Genomic DNA, 15,292 nt, shown 5'->3' with positions numbered 1-15,292 from the left:
ACACGTGACCCAAGCGGCTCCTTCTCATTGGAGGAAGATCCGTCGCTCTGTGCGTTTAGAATGACCCTGCGCAAATTAGCGGAAGGGGGCGGGACTGAGCCTTTTCTTTGGCCAACCGCTTTCCTCATATTCAGCCTCCTGACCGCGTGTGGTCGAATCAAAAGCCGTTAGTAAAGTAGTAGCACTTATTCTCCTTTCTCGTAGGATGGCCGGTCTTTCCGGTTTCTTTTTTTTCCTCTTTATTCCGCTTCCGGTAGAGGCGAGGAGGGCCAAGGAGCTTTGCACGTCGCTTGTGGGCGACTGCTGTTTTTATTTCCGGTCTATGGGATCGGGCGTGGATTTGCTGCTGCTCCCAGCAGCCGCTGGCACTGCTGCCGCCATCATGTCAGACACAGACAGCGACGAAGATTGTGCTGGAGGCGGGCCGTTTTCTTTAACCGGTTTTCTTTTTGGCAACATCAATGGAGCCGGGCAACTGGAGGGGGAGAACGTCTTGGATGATGTGAGGGGGTGGGCGTGGGGATAGGGCTCGGGGGGGTACGGCTTAAGGAGAGTAAGTGGAGTGAGGAAAGCAGAGAGTGCTTAGGAAGAGAGAGTAGAGGGGTGATGTGGCCCTCTCAGAGGGGCACAGTTAACGTAATGGGATCCCGTCCTCGTAGATGTGGGAGTAATGCAGAGTGACAGGGCTCAGTGCTGGGCCTGGGTGGGTAGAAGGGAGGGGGACGGTAGGCGAGCCCCAGGAGTCAGGGGTGTGCAGTGGGTGGCTTTGGAGACATTGTTGTGCCGGACCAGACAGTAGGAAAAAGAATCGTGTACACTAATGAAACTGCTTCCAAACCATTACTCTGGGAACCTCCTTGGAGATTCTTGACGCTGTCTGCATTTCTGACGTCGCTGAGCGGAGATGGTTGTAGAGCCAGAGGACTGGACAGAACGTGCAACAAATCGTCTGGTTCTGGCCCCGAGCCTTAGGACAGTGACTGTTCAGATGGCCCGGGGCAGACGTTTTCTGGTCCCATTGTGTTCACTGACATTCTTGAAATGTATACTTGTGCTCAACTGAAAGTCACCTACTTTCCTTTAGCTTCATTTTCTCAAGGAATAAAGCTGTTGACCAATATTCCCACTCCCCTGTGACACGAACACACAAAAGATAGCCCCCCAAAAGCCCTGCCCTGCCTTACTCATCCAAATGACCTCAGTTGCTTTGGCCTTTATTCAGAGAACTGGTATTCCATTCATTCAGCCTTGGTGGTGGTTCTTTCGATAATCTTTTCTTAAACTGTGAAGGTGAAATTAGACATGGTACTTTAATAAAGATTTGGTCAGTGTCGAGTTTAGTGGAAGATTTATGGTTCTTGAATGTGATACTCCTTTTAGCACACTGCAGTCATTTTTCATATGGATTTATGACTTTGTGAACCAGGGAGATAAGCTTTGTGGTGTGGGAAGCTTAGGTCTAGTTGTTATCTCCGACTCTAGTGCTGTCCCTTTTTCAGGAGTGTAAGAAGCACTTGGCAGGCTTGGGGGCTTTGGGTCTGGGCAGCCTGATCACTGAACTCACGGCAAATGAAGAATTGACTGGGACTGACGGTGCCTTGGTAAATGATGAAGGTGAAGTCGGGGTCATGGGGAGTAACGCGGGGGAGGAGGCTACACTTACTGTACATGCACTTTCAAATGGGAATTATCTGAGGGAGTGAGAGTCACATGCTCTTTGTTGAGTTTCCCGCCTTTTTTTATTTATAGGATGGATCAGGAGTACAGAAGATGCTGTGGACTATTCAGACATCAACGAGGTAGCAGAAGATGAAAGTCGAAGATATCAGCAGACAATGGGGACCTTGCAGCCCCTTTGCCACTCAGGTAATTTTTTGGTGTCATGGAAAGAACATTCCAGTCCTTTCTTTTTTTTTTAAAATTTCAGAATATTAGGGGGGTACAAGTTTGGTTACATAATCGCTTTTGTATAGTTTGAGTTAAAGAAGTGTGCCCATCACCCAGCTAGTGTGCACTGTACCTGTTAGGTATGAATTTACCCATCCCCTCCTCCTCCCTCCTGCCTCCTTGATTTCTGTTGAGTTTTGCTTCCATATGTGCAGGCATGTAAGTGTTGATTGATTACTTCCAATTTAGTATGGAGTACATGTGGTGTTTTTCCATTCTTGGGATACTTCACTTAGAAGAATGGTCTCCAGTTCCATCCAGATTGTTACAAAAGGTATTAGTTCACCATTTTTTTATGGCCAAGTAGTATTCCATGGTATACATATACCACATTTTATTAATCCACTCATGTATTGATGGGCACTTAGGTTGTTTCCACATCTTTGCAATTGTGAATTGTGCTGCTATAAACATTTGAGTGCAAGTGTCTTTTTTATAAAATGTTTTCTTTTCCTCTGGATAAGTACCCAGTAGTGGGATTGCTGGGTCAAATGGTAGGTCTATTTTGAGTTCTTTGAGGTATCTCCATACTGCTTTGCATAGAGGTTGTACTAGCTTGCAGTCCCACCAACAGTGTATAAGTGTTCCTTTCTCTCTGCATCCACGCCAGCATCTGTTGTTTTGGGACTTTTTGATAAAGGACATTCTTACTGGAGTTAGGTAGTACCTCATTGTCCAGTACATTTTCTTGCTGTATAGTTCTGTTTAGGCTCTGGTTTCTATGCCTGCTTTCTGCCATTGTTCCTGCTCTCTCTATGCCTTTGCTTCCCTCCCTCTGCCAGCTCAGTTCCAAGTAGCAGCTATTCTTTTTGTTGTTGTTCTGGGGTAGTCTTACCATACTCAAGCTGTTAATCCTTATACTGGTCAGTCCCAAATTCTTGGTTAATGACAAATAGGGAAGATAATGCTTTGCTCCTTGTCACCTGGTATTTGAGTATCCACAGGGTTCATGCACTCTTTTAGGTGCTCTTCAAAGTTAGAGACTATGAAACAAACTCAGTTTTTGTGGGTAAGGAATTGATAGTTTGAGGAGGATTAAGTATATAATGTAATATGTAAATGAATACATGTATTTATTGGCTCATATTACTAACTCACCTCCCTGTTGACACAATGTACTTAATGCTTTCTCCAATGTAAGGATTTTCTCCCTGATATGAGGTGCTGCATTATAGAATCAGAATGTCAGCTGCTACATTGTAGAATCAGAATGTCAGCTGGAAGGGGTCTTAGCAATTATTTATTTTTAACTTCCTGATAGATAAGGAAAACAAACTTCAGAGAACTTTAACAAAATGTAGAACTTTATCACAAATTTTACAATTAGCTTGTTGCAGACCCTGACTAATTTAAGAACTCAGTTCATTAGACAGATTGAGTACCTGTTACATACTCTAAACTGAAATAAGCGGTATGGTGCAAAGATAATAAAATCCATTTTCTAATCTTCAGGAGCTCAGTTAAGTGGTCTGGTACCTACAGCTGTTGATCATAGTTCATTCTTTGTAGTGCCGTGTGCTATCCCTCTCTGCTTTAAACTTTTTTTTTGTTTTTTGAGACAGAGTCTCAACTCTGTTGCCCAGGCTAGAGTGCCATGGCGTCAGCCTAGCTCACAGCAACCTCAAACATTTGGGCTCAAGCGATCCTCCTGCCTCAACCTCCCAAGTAGCTGGGACTACAGGCATGCGCCACCATGCCTAGCTAATTTTTTCTCTATATATTTTTAGTTGTCCATATAATTTCTTTCTATTTTTAGTAGAGACGGGGTCTTGCTATTGCTCAGGCTGGTCTCGAACTCCTGAGCTCGAACAATCCACCCGCCTCGGCCTCCCAGAGTGCTAGGATTACAGGCGTGAGCCACTGCGCCCGGCCTGCTTGAAACTTTTATATGAAGTTGCTCATTATTTATTCATTGTCCACCTCTTTGAATTAGATTTCAGGCTGCTGAGAAATGTAGATAAAACCTTGGTAAATACTTGAACTGAGTTTTTTTCAGGGCCAGTTAATGGATTTGAGTGCTTCTTATATAAAGAGAATTAAGTGTACCATATACACAAGAAGTAACCTCTAAAAAATAGAAGATATAGGACCTACCTTTAGAGATATTGTTAACATATGGTGAAGATGAAATAAACAAGTGCAAAACAATTATTCATAGTAAGAAGACTAACTATAAGCTTATGTTTCTGTAATGAGTGTTATATTTAGTTTTGATAGGTTGCCAGAATAACTAAGTCAAATAGCATAGCTATTATTTTTGAGCACCCTGATTAAGTGAGAGATGGTGGCAGCTCTGATTTTCAGTGGAAGTTATAATTTTCAGGTTTGGGTTTGTTGTCTTGACTGGAGATATTAAGGAAGGGAATATTTTTTGTGAGGATTTCCTAGGTGGGTTTTATGAGCTAACTTCCTAGAAAAGGAGGATGCTGCATTGGATAGAATCTCAGTACTTTGGGATGCTTATTTCCAAGTTCTCTTGTCCTCTAGAAAGCTAAGGGCATAGGTTGAGATATTTAGAAATAAGGGAGTAGTGTGTGTGTGGTGTTGGGGGGTGGGGCTGGCAGTGATGGCCCAGCAGGTTTTCTTGAAAGGAGTGGAAAACATACTGCCAAATAGCAAGAACCAAGGATAGAGCAATTTCACAGTATCTTTATGTATGCGTTACTTGGGATTTGATGCCATAGAGAGTTGTAAGCCAACACAGATTTTTCAGTAAGAGACAGAGTGGTAAAATGAAAAGAAAATGGACTTTGGAGTCAAAATGTCCCAGGTTCAAAATATCATAGGTTCAAATCCCAACCCCATGTTTAGTGTGACCCTAGGCAAGTTGCTCAATCTTTGAGGCTTGGGTTTCTCATTTATAATAATCCCTCAGTGGTTTTGTCTGTAGTAAAGGTGATAGTAACTACTTAGTAATTATTATGCTTTTGTGAGAGTTTGTTTATTATCACATGGTGTAAAAGTACTTACATAGTATAGTATGGTGGATGCTCTGTAATTGTTAGTTGGCTTTCATTTCTATGTGATGCTTTAGAGTACTGATACTTGTTGCTCTGGGATTTTGATTACTAAAAGACTGAGTGGCAGGCTAACTTGGAGACTGTTCTTGTGGGCTAGAGATGTAAAATTATCAAGGTCTGGAGTAGGGTGACAACTGTGGAAAATGATAGCGAGGGTCAAATTGAGAGTTGCTTATAAAGCATCAGTAGGACTTGGTGAGTGAGGAAGTCTGTTGGAAAGAATATAGGCTTTGTTTTTAAACCAGGCTTGAATTCTGACTTTGTCACTTAAAGCTGTGTGACTCTAAGTAAGTCACTTAACTTCTGTATCTCAGGATATTTCCTGTTTTGCAATATTATTGGGAAGATTATGTATAACACAGCTAGAAATGCCCAGCATATAATGGGAGTTTTGTAAATGGAAGTTGCTGTAATTACTATTAACGATTGATTGGAAAACGTGTATGTTGGGGATTAAGAGATTGATGAAGGAGACAATAGACTAAAGTCACAACTGGGAAAATGAGAATGGATATGGTATTGATAGTAACAAAAGGGAATTTAAAAAAATTGAAGGATATTTCAATGTTTTATAGATTTGGGTTTAATTTAGATAAGAGTGATTCTTGAGAAAGGGGGCATATAGGGGAATAAAAGAGTGTCCAGGACCAAGTATTAAATGATGACAATGGTTAAAAAACAGTGAAAAGAATAATAAACTGCAGATGGTAGACAGAGGTATGTCAAAGACTTGGGAGGTGAGAAGAAAGACCAGTCCTGTGGGAAACTGACAGAGAAAGAAGATTCAATTTAATTATGAGATTGAACAGAGTGAAAATTTAAAAAAAGACACATGATCTGGAAAAGGAACAAAAGATTTCAAACAGCTCTTGGAAGCTCTCTCATATCCTGTATGAGATACTATACATAATGTTATGGTATTTGGCTATACCATAATGCCATCTCTTTCTGAAGGCTGAAGCTACATCTCCCATGTGTTCATAAGGGGTATGCATAGTACTTCAGGTGGTGCTTTAAATTTTTGAGTGGCAAGGGAGCTCAAGGTGGTTGTATAACATTTTAGATATTGAGATCATCACCTTCTTGGTTTTGTTAGATTATGATGAAGATGACTATGATGCTGATTGTGAAGACATTGACTGCAAGTTGATGCCTCCCCCACCTCCACCCCCAGGACCAATGAAGAAGGATAAGGACCAAGATGCTATTACTGGTGGTAAGTAGAGAGTGTCTACTTTTGTCTAGGGAGAAAGTTTCCATTCATAAGTACAGGTTTTTGGCACACATGTAAAGGGCGATTAAACAAAATTAAGCTGCTAGGAAAGGATAAAACTTGTGGAGATTCATACAATCTCAAATTTTAGTATTAAAAGGAAACTTTACTTTTAAAAGATTTGGCATCAGTGTTTTAACATGTGCTTAAGAAGCAGTAGTGTAGGTCGGTGGCTCTTAAATCTGGCTGCCCGTCAGAATCACCTCAAGTCTTTAAAAAATACCCCTGGAGAGTCTGAATCAGAAGATCTAGGGTAGAGTCCTGGAATTTTAAAGAGTTCTCCAAGTAGTTTCTGTTGGCAGCTGATCTGCATACTGGTATTTGGAAATTTAGGTGGCTTTCTTTTAAATGAAATGGTTAAATAGGGAAGGTACCCTAGAATATGTATAAATCATATAGCATCGACTATCAGATATTCAGAGATTTCAAAGGCTGTTAGGGTCTTCAGTGATCATCTCACCTAGTCCTATGCCTGTAATGGTAATAACCCTGTCCTCAGCTAGAAGATTGGGGAAGAGTAGTGTCTTTGATCTCCCATATTTTGAGGCTTATGTTAACCTGTATTCTTCCTGTTGGAGTTTTAAGCCATTTCCTTTTTTAGTCTGCAGGCTAAATATCAACTGTTAGCTTTGTGTCATAGATCTTATTTTATGCTAAATAATCTCATTGTTATCCCGTGGGCTTAAAAAAATTCTCCAGCTTATGGGTCCCTGAACTGGACATGATAGAGCTTGACTGGTATAAAGTATCATATAATTTTGCTATTGATCACACCATTGGTTACAATATTGGTCACTTACAGAAAGTAGTAAATGTAGTAATAGTGTTTGTTTTCTCTCATCACAACCCTAGGGTACCGGGTACAAGGTGAGTTGGGGATGCTGGGAGATAATGAGTTTTCTGGGTTGCATACTAGTAATCTGGGTGCTTGGGACTACATCCCCTGCCATTGAGCCATGTGTATAGCCTAGAGTGGGTGTTGGCTGAATTTGAAGAAATATGCTCACAGTTACATGCCAAAGGGGTTTCTCTTCCTTGTTGCAGTGTCTGAAGATGGAGAAGGCATCATCTTGCCCTCCATCATTGCCCCTTCCTCTTTGGCCTCAGAGAAAGTGGACTTCAGTAGTTCCTCTGACTCAGAATCTGAGATGGGACCTCAGGAAGCAACACAGGCAGAATCTGAGGATGGGAAGCTGACTCTACCATTGGCCGGGATTATGCAGCATGATGCCACCAAGCTGTTGCCAAGTGTCACAGAACTTTTTCCAGAATTTCGGCCTGGAAAGGTACTTTCTGTGGAGAATGCCCACATTGCAAACTACTGACCTCTTCCAAATACTGAGTTCTCTTGTTAAGATGCTAAATGTAGAATGGATAAGAGCTAAGGGTTTCCTTACTCAGTGACATATTATTGGCTATATAAGAGCTCTTCACACTGTATTAGGTCTTTTTTTGAAGTTGTGTGTATTGATAGTAAATGCTATTTAAGCTATTCTCATTAGAAACTGTCCTATTGCCTTAAAAGAGCTATTCCAGATTATTACAGGGCACTTCTTTGTATTTGCATTGGATGTTATAAATCTGCATGCACTCCTTGATTCCTCCCTCACAGTTGAAGGGAGTTTTCAGGCTCAGATGCTTTTGTTTTCCTATTTGGCATAGTAATGTGTTCTGTGTTTTAGGTATTACGCTTCCTACGTCTTTTTGGACCAGGGAAGAATGTCCCATCTGTTTGGCGGAGTGCTCGGAGAAAGAGGAAAAAGAAGCACCGTGAGCTGATACAGGAAGAGCAGATCCAGGAGGTGGAATGCTCAGTAGAATCAGAAGTTAACCAGAAGTCTTTGTGGAACTATGACTACGCTCCACCACCACCTCCAGAGCAATGTCTCTCTGATGATGAAGTAGGCAAAAGAGACCTGGGATTAAGGCCCACGAGCCCACGAGGGGAACAAATAAATGAGTTCTCCCCTAGCTTATGTCTAAATTGGAAGTAACACCTTAGCAGGCAGAATTCTATCCTAATTCTCAATGAGTAATCATAAATTCAATCACAGTCACTGCCCCCTTCCCTACTGTAATGGAAAAGTAATTGGTGGGGGAGGACGGGGGAGTAGAGGAGTAGATGATAATACACTGCTAAATAGGAAGGTTTGAATGGTAGGAAGGTTTGAATGATAGGCAGAATGTGCCATGATATATTTCCATTGTTTACATTGTAACTCCAGGTAAAGATTCCTGTTCAAGAATCAGCCTTATGGCTTCTATAAATTTGCTTCCTGATTATTGACTCTCTGTAGCCTTAGAACATCCCCCTACCTTGTTCTGTTACAGATCACAATGATGGCTCCTGTGGAGTCGAAGTTTTCCCAGTCAACTGGAGATATAGATAAAGTGACAGATACCAAACCAAGAGTGGCTGAGTGGCGTTATGGGCCTGCCCGACTATGGTACGATATGCTGGGTGTCCCTGAAGATGGAAGTGGATTTGACTATGGCTTCAAACTGAGAAAGACAGAACATGAACCTGTGATAAAATGTAGAATGATGGAGGTGAGCAACACTGGTGTGTAAAAAAGGAATCAGTGTGTCCAGGGCCCTATCAGTTTTAGTAACTTTGTTTTTTAATTGGGTAGATGTTGTGTAGGGCTTCGTTGGTAGGAGATTTAGGTGTCTAAACTTAGCATTTTGTTTGGTGTAGTATATCACCCTGGTAACAAGGCCCCATTCTGAGGATTCTGTTTGTGAAATGAGTGCTGTGCCAAACTAGGAGTGGGAAGCAGTAGGTATTCCTCCATTATCAGGTGGTTCTCTCAAGTAAAGGACTGTTTGTTTATAAGGTGTGTGATGTGTCTCTGCTGTGGGATTTGGAGGGGGAACATTGACCAGTGACCAATCAGGGATTTGTTATTCCTTCCCTACTTCTACAGGAATTCAAGAAACTTGAAGAAAGCAATGGCACTGATCTTCTGGCTGATGAAAACTTCCTGATGGTGACACAGCTGCATTGGGAGGATGATATCATCTGGGATGGGGAGGATGTCAAACACAAAGGGACAAAACCTCAGCGTGCAAGCCTGGCAGGCTGGCTTCCTTCCAGCATGACTAGGAATGCCATGGCTTACAATGTTCAGCAAGGTGTGCTCCCATGGCTGCTGTGTCTAGCACACTACCCTTCATCTTAGTTATCCTAGTTGGCTTAGCTGTGATCTTTTGGGCTGCTGAGGGATAGTGAAATGTTTTGGATCTAAGCCCTGATTCTAGTCCACGTAATTTTTTGCCCTATTAATCAGCTAGGATAGACTCTCTCTTTTTTTTTTCTAAAGAGACTGGGTCTTGCTCGGTCACGCAGGCTGGAGTGCAGTGGGCATCATCATAGCTCACTGCAGCCTCTGGCTCCTGGGCTCAGTCATCTTGCCTCAGCCTCCTGAGTAGCTGGGACTACAGGCACGTGCTACCACATCTGGCTAATTTTTCTTATTTTTTATAGAGACTGGGGGATGGTGGCGGGGGGGTCTCACTGTGTTGCTTAGGCTGATCTTGAACTCCTGGCCTCAAGCGATCTTCCTGCTTTGGCCTCTCAAAGTGCTGGGATTATAGGGATGAGCCACTGCACCCAGCTACATAGTTTCTTATTAGAGAAATGTGAAAGCCATTTTGAAGTTAAAGAGCTTTCTGAACTATAACAATGCTTTATCTTTATAGTATATTTTTTGTTTCCAAAGCCCCTTTGTTTTTGTAATTCTACAGTTTGCCTTTTCCCTTCTTAAATAGATTTTTTTAAAAAGGTATGTCATGCTTACTGTGGAAAACTTTGAAAATATGGTATAGTGTCAAAAAAAAAAAAGGCTGGACTGCAGTGGCTCACACCGGTAATCCTAACACTCTGGGAGGCCTAGGTGGGTGGATTGTTTGAGCTCAGGAGTTCGAGGCCAGCCTGAGCAAGAGCGAGACCCCATCTCTTCTAAAAATAGAAAGAAATTATATGGACAACTAAAATACACAGAAAAAATTATCTGGGCATGGTGGCACATGCCTGTAGTCCCAGCTACTCGAGAGGGTGAGGCAGGAGGATTGCTTGAGCCCAGGAGTTTGAGGTTGCTGTGAGCTAGGCTGATGCCACGGCACTCTAGCCTGGGCAACAGAGTGAGACTCTGTCTCAAAAAAAAAAAAAATACCAGTAATCTATCCAGAGATTATCGATTATTAACTTATTGGTATAGTTTATTTTCATTCTTTGTATGTGTATGTAATTCAGTCTATATGTACAGTTTTGTGTACTGTGCTTTTCACTTAACAAATATTTTCCATGTCATTCAGAGTTTTTCATAAAAATGTTTAATGATGTGGGAAACTCATTTTAATTAATTTTTTTAGAGAGAGAGTTTCACTATGTTACCCAGGCTGGATTCCAACTCCTGGGCTCAAGCAATCCTCCCATCTCAGCCTTCCAAGTGACTGGGACTATAGGCATGCCCCACCATGCCAGGCTTGCGAAACTCATTTTAAATAGAAAAAAGATATAAAACAACATGTTTGATATCCCATTTGTGTAAAAAAATGCATGTTTCTATGTTTTATATAAACATGGAAAGCTGACTAAAAATATAGTAAAGGGTCACAGTGGTTCTTTCTTTTCTTTTTTTTTTTTTTTTGAGACAGAGTCTTGCTCTTTTGCCCTGGCTAGAGTGCCATGGCGTCAGCCTGGCTCACAGCAACCTCAAACTCCGGGGCTCAATAAATCCTTCTGTCTCAGCCTCCTGAGTAGCTGGGACTACAGGCATGAGCCACCATGCCTGGCTAATTTTTTCTATATATTTTTAGGTGTCCAGATCATTTCTATTTTTAGTAGAGACAGGGTCTCTCTTTTTCTCAGGCTGGTCTCGAACTCCTGACCTCGAGTGATCCACCTGCCTCAGCCTCCCAGAGTGCTAGGATTACAGGCACGAGCCACGGCGCCCAGCCTGGTTATTTCTGATTTATAAGATCACAGACAGCTTCAGTTTCTTCCTTCTACCTTTCTGTATTTTCCAATTTTTTTCAGTTAACCTGGATTACTTTTATAATTTGGAGGAAAAACAAAATTGTCTAATTTTTTAAATCTAGGAAATAAGCTTTTTCCCTTTTCCCTTTCATTATGCCCAGATACTTTATTGGATGCATAGTATTCTTTTAGGAATGTTTCATAATTTATTTACCAATAATTGTATTTTGTTACAACCAATAGTTGTATTTAATATGTTTTATTACCATTTATTGTTAGCATATTTTACCATACCATTTATTGCCATACTTTATTTAACCATTTGTTATTAAACATTTAGGCTATTTCAATTTTGACAATTGTAAATAATATTACAGTGAACATTTTTGTTTACAGCATTTTTTTAAAGTGAGAAATACATTGTGTAGGTTCCTTTTCAGTAGCTACATGAGTAACTCTAACATTTACTCTTTTGAGCTTTATTAGAATCATGATTGAAAGGGGTATAAATGTTTTATCTGTTATTGAGTATTTCCTCTTTCTATTTTGAATAGGTTTTGCAGCCACTTTGGATGATGACAAACCTTGGTACTCTATTTTTCCCATTGACAATGAGGATCTGGTGTATGGACGCTGGGAGGACAATATTATTTGGGATGCTCAGGCCATGCCCCGGCTGTTGGAGCCTCCTGTTTTGACACTTGATCCCAATGATGAAAATCTTATTTTGGGTATGTTACCGGCAGAGGCCAGTGTTCCTTTTCCAACAGTGACAGCTTGCTGTTAATGTCAAGGGGCAGGAGGAAATCAGAAGGAGTGGGGAAGGTTAAGACTAGAAACTCCAGATGGCAGTTTGAGAGGGCAAAGTTATGGCTGTCAGTTTGTAGTGTTTGGGTATAGTTTAGGGAAAACTCATGTAGGAATGTTGGAAAGTGGAACCTTTGCAGCGTCAGTGTAGTTTGTTCAGTTAGAGTGAATCATGGATTAGATTTGGTCTGGAATGGGATGAGGTAGCTAGTTAGGAACTGCAGAGATGTCGGTAAGAAAGGTAAATCTTCAGGGATAGCAACTCTGGAGTGATTTTTGTTTCATCCTCAGAAATTCCTGATGAGAAGGAAGAGGCCACCTCTAACTCTCCCTCCAAGGAGAATAAGAAGGAATCATCTCTGAAGAAGAGTCGAATTCTCTTAGGGAAAACAGGAGTCATCAAGGAGGAACCACAGCAGGTCTGTGAAGAGAAAAGGGGCTTGATGTTTAGAGCAGAGAAAGGTAATGGAGAAGGGTAGTCTGACTAAGGCTTATTTCATGATCTATCATTAGAACATGTCTCAGCCAGAAGTGAAAGATCCATGGAATCTCTCCAATGATGAGTATTACTACCCCAAGCAACAGGGTCTTCGAGGCACCTTTGGAGGGAATATTATCCAGGTACAAATATTATCTTTTATGTGGTGGAGGGGAACCTCCTGCTTTGGTTCTGATGGGACGATATGGGTAATCTTGGTCTAGGCTAGAGTTAATTTTAAATACTAAAAAACACTTCTGTTTTCTTGTTTTAGCATTCAATTCCTGCTGTGGAATTACGGCAGCCCTTCTTTCCTACCCATATGGGGCCCATCAAACTCCGGCAGTTCCATCGCCCACCTCTGAAAAAGTACTCCTTTGGGGCATTATCTCAGCCAGGTCCCCACTCAGTCCAGCCTTTGCTAAAGCACATCAAAAAGAAGGCCAAGGTATAGTTGAATTCTGGCTTTGAAAGATATTGGAGTACAAATGGGGGGAATATACTGGATTATATCAGAGAATTATTTATTTTCTCCCATGTATTTATTTATTTATTCTTATGTTTTTTGGAGACAGAGTCTTGCTCTGTTGCCCTGGCTAGAGTGCAGTGGTGTCATCATAGCTCACTGCAACCTCAAACTCTTGGGCTCAAGCAATCCTCCTGCCTCAGCCTCCCAAGTAGCTGGGACTGCAGGCACACACCACCACACCTGGCTAATTTTTCTATTTTTTGTAAAGATGGGGTCTTGCTCTTGCTCATGCTGACCTGTAACTCGGGAGCTTAAGCAGTCCTCCAGCCTTGGCCTCCCAGAGTGCTAGGATTACAGGTGTGAACCACTGCACCCGACCTCTCCTGTGTATTTATTTCATCCTATGTGATAGGATGTTATTTTGGTTATTTAGGAGAATGTCCTTATTAGGGAGTGCATGTGAAAATATTTAATGGTGAAGTATCACAATTACTACAACTTTTAAAAATGGTTCAGCGAAATCTGTAGAAAGACAGTTATAGATAAATATGGCAAAATATAAATAGTTACATGGTGGTAGGATAATAGGTGTTCATAGTATAGTCATCCCTCAGTATCTCTGAGGGATTGGTCCCAAGACCTCCTATGGATACCAAAATCCTCGGATGCTCAAGTCTCTGATATAAAATGGCATGGTATTTGCATATAACCTATGTACATTCTCCCATATACTTTAAATCATCTCTAGATTACTTATAATACCTAGTACAATGTAAAAGCTGTGTAAATGGTTGTTATACTGTATTGTTCAGGGAATAATGACGGAAAAAGTCTGTATGTATTCAGTGCAGATGCAATTTTTTTTTGCAAATATTTTTGGTTTGTGTTTGGTTGAATCCATGGATGCAGAACTCATAGATATGGAGGGTTGAGTGTACTATTCTTTCAACTTTACTATATAGTATGTTTCAAAATTTTTATGATGAAATTGAAAAATAGCAAAGTAAAATTTTTTGGTGTGTTTGTCTCAGATTGAATACATCAGTGTGTGTAGTTAGTGTCCTGTCAGGAGCTGGACTGTATTTTGTTTGTTCTGGGCAGATGAGAGAACAAGAGAGGCAAGCTTCAGGTGGTGGAGAGATGTTTTTTATGCGCACACCTCAGGACCTCACAGGCAAAGATGGAGATCTTATTCTTGCAGAATATAGTGAGGAAAATGGGCCCTTAATGATGCAGGTTGGCATGGCAACGAAGATAAAGAACTATTATAAACGGGTGAGTCTCTGCTCAGATTTTTGTTACTAATATAGCTATAGATAAATATCTAGTGATAAACTATGGGCATGTATTTTGTCTCTTTTATATTATAAATTTGGGGGGAGAAAGGAGTAGTATCTTTTTTGGAGATAGTAATACAGGTTGAACATCCCAAATTTGAAAATATGAAACTAAAATCCAAAACTTTTGAGCACTAACAAGAAGCTCAAAGGAAATGCTCATTGGATTTTGGATTTCCAGATTTGGGATGCCCAACTGAAGTATAACGTAAATATTCCAGAAACCAAAGCACTTCTGGTCCCAAGCATTTTGGATAAGGGATACTCAACCTTTATTAGTAAATTGCCATGCTCTTGGAATATATTGTATAAGATTATTGATTGTATTATATTCTGTGATAGTAACTGGGTCTGCTATGTTCCTTACAGAAACCTGGAAAAGATCCTGGAGCACCAGATTGTAAATATGGGGAAACTGTTTATTGTCATACATCTCCCTTCCTAGGCTCTCTCCATCCTGGCCAATTATTGCAGGTGAGGAATTCCTTCCTGTTTCTACTTTTTTCTAAGGAAATTGACAGATGAGTTAGTCAGCTCAGAAAGAACCAATTTTAGTTGATTAAGAGGCTGTTTTGTATCAAATATGGGGAAGATGAGTATAATTCAAAAATGTTTTTTAAAAAATCTTTTTCTTAAAACTGGTTCTGAATTGTGTTGCTCTTAAGCTAAATATGGTTTTTTGAAAACTGGGGAAGCCCAATAATATTTGGATGGCATAGGGAAGCCAACCTAGGATTAATAATTTACTATAATTTATGAATGTTTAATTCTTGTATGTGAAATGGGTGCATTTTGATCATATTAATTTGGTCATTGTGAGTATTGAACCACACCTGAACTGTGCCATCTATAGTCCCCAGCCATAGTGAAATGTTTTTTTTTTTCCTCCTTTGTTCTAATGGGTCTAGAAAGGTCCTCTGGTAACAGCTTTTATATATTCAAGGGGAAGTATGGAGGTCCACAAATTATGTGGGGAAATC

The 15,292-nt window shown here is 40.8% G+C and overlaps 1 protein-coding gene across 6 annotated transcripts in view; it reads left to right on the top strand.

The window, feature by feature from the left end:
• The first annotated feature begins 278 nt into the window (after window positions 1-278).
• TAF1 (TATA-box binding protein associated factor 1) overlaps window positions 279-15,292 on the top strand; it is a 79,174-nt gene continuing 64,160 nt past the window's right edge. For 3 of the 6 annotated variants that reach the window (XM_045538638.1, XM_045538640.1, XM_045538637.1), the window contains exons 1-14: window positions 291-502; window positions 1,500-1,614; window positions 1,750-1,866; window positions 6,064-6,183; window positions 7,285-7,526; window positions 7,923-8,141; window positions 8,572-8,790; window positions 9,168-9,375; window positions 11,776-11,952; window positions 12,320-12,447; window positions 12,542-12,649; window positions 12,781-12,954; window positions 14,077-14,250; window positions 14,682-14,786. In XM_045538638.1, the coding sequence (XP_045394594.1) occupies window positions 323-502; window positions 1,500-1,614; window positions 1,750-1,866; window positions 6,064-6,183; window positions 7,285-7,526; window positions 7,923-8,141; window positions 8,572-8,790; window positions 9,168-9,375; window positions 11,776-11,952; window positions 12,320-12,447; window positions 12,542-12,649; window positions 12,781-12,954; window positions 14,077-14,250; window positions 14,682-14,786 (2,286 nt within the window). In that variant the 5' untranslated portion in view covers window positions 291-322. Of the gene's footprint in view, window positions 503-1,499; window positions 1,615-1,749; window positions 1,867-6,063; window positions 6,184-7,284; window positions 7,527-7,922; window positions 8,142-8,571; window positions 8,791-9,167; window positions 9,376-11,775; window positions 11,953-12,319; window positions 12,448-12,541; window positions 12,650-12,780; window positions 12,955-14,076; window positions 14,251-14,681; window positions 14,787-15,292 lie in introns of all 6 variants that reach the window. The other 3 variants (XM_045538642.1, XM_045538641.1, XM_045538639.1) reach the window with 3 other exon arrangements.

The sequence above is a fragment of the Lemur catta genome, chromosome X (assembly GCF_020740605.2).
Source record: "Lemur catta isolate mLemCat1 chromosome X, mLemCat1.pri, whole genome shotgun sequence".
NCBI lineage: Eukaryota > Metazoa > Chordata > Mammalia > Primates > Lemuridae > Lemur > Lemur catta.
The sequence above is the reverse complement of the archived record's forward strand: the minus strand, read 5'-3'. Positions and strand labels throughout refer to the sequence as shown.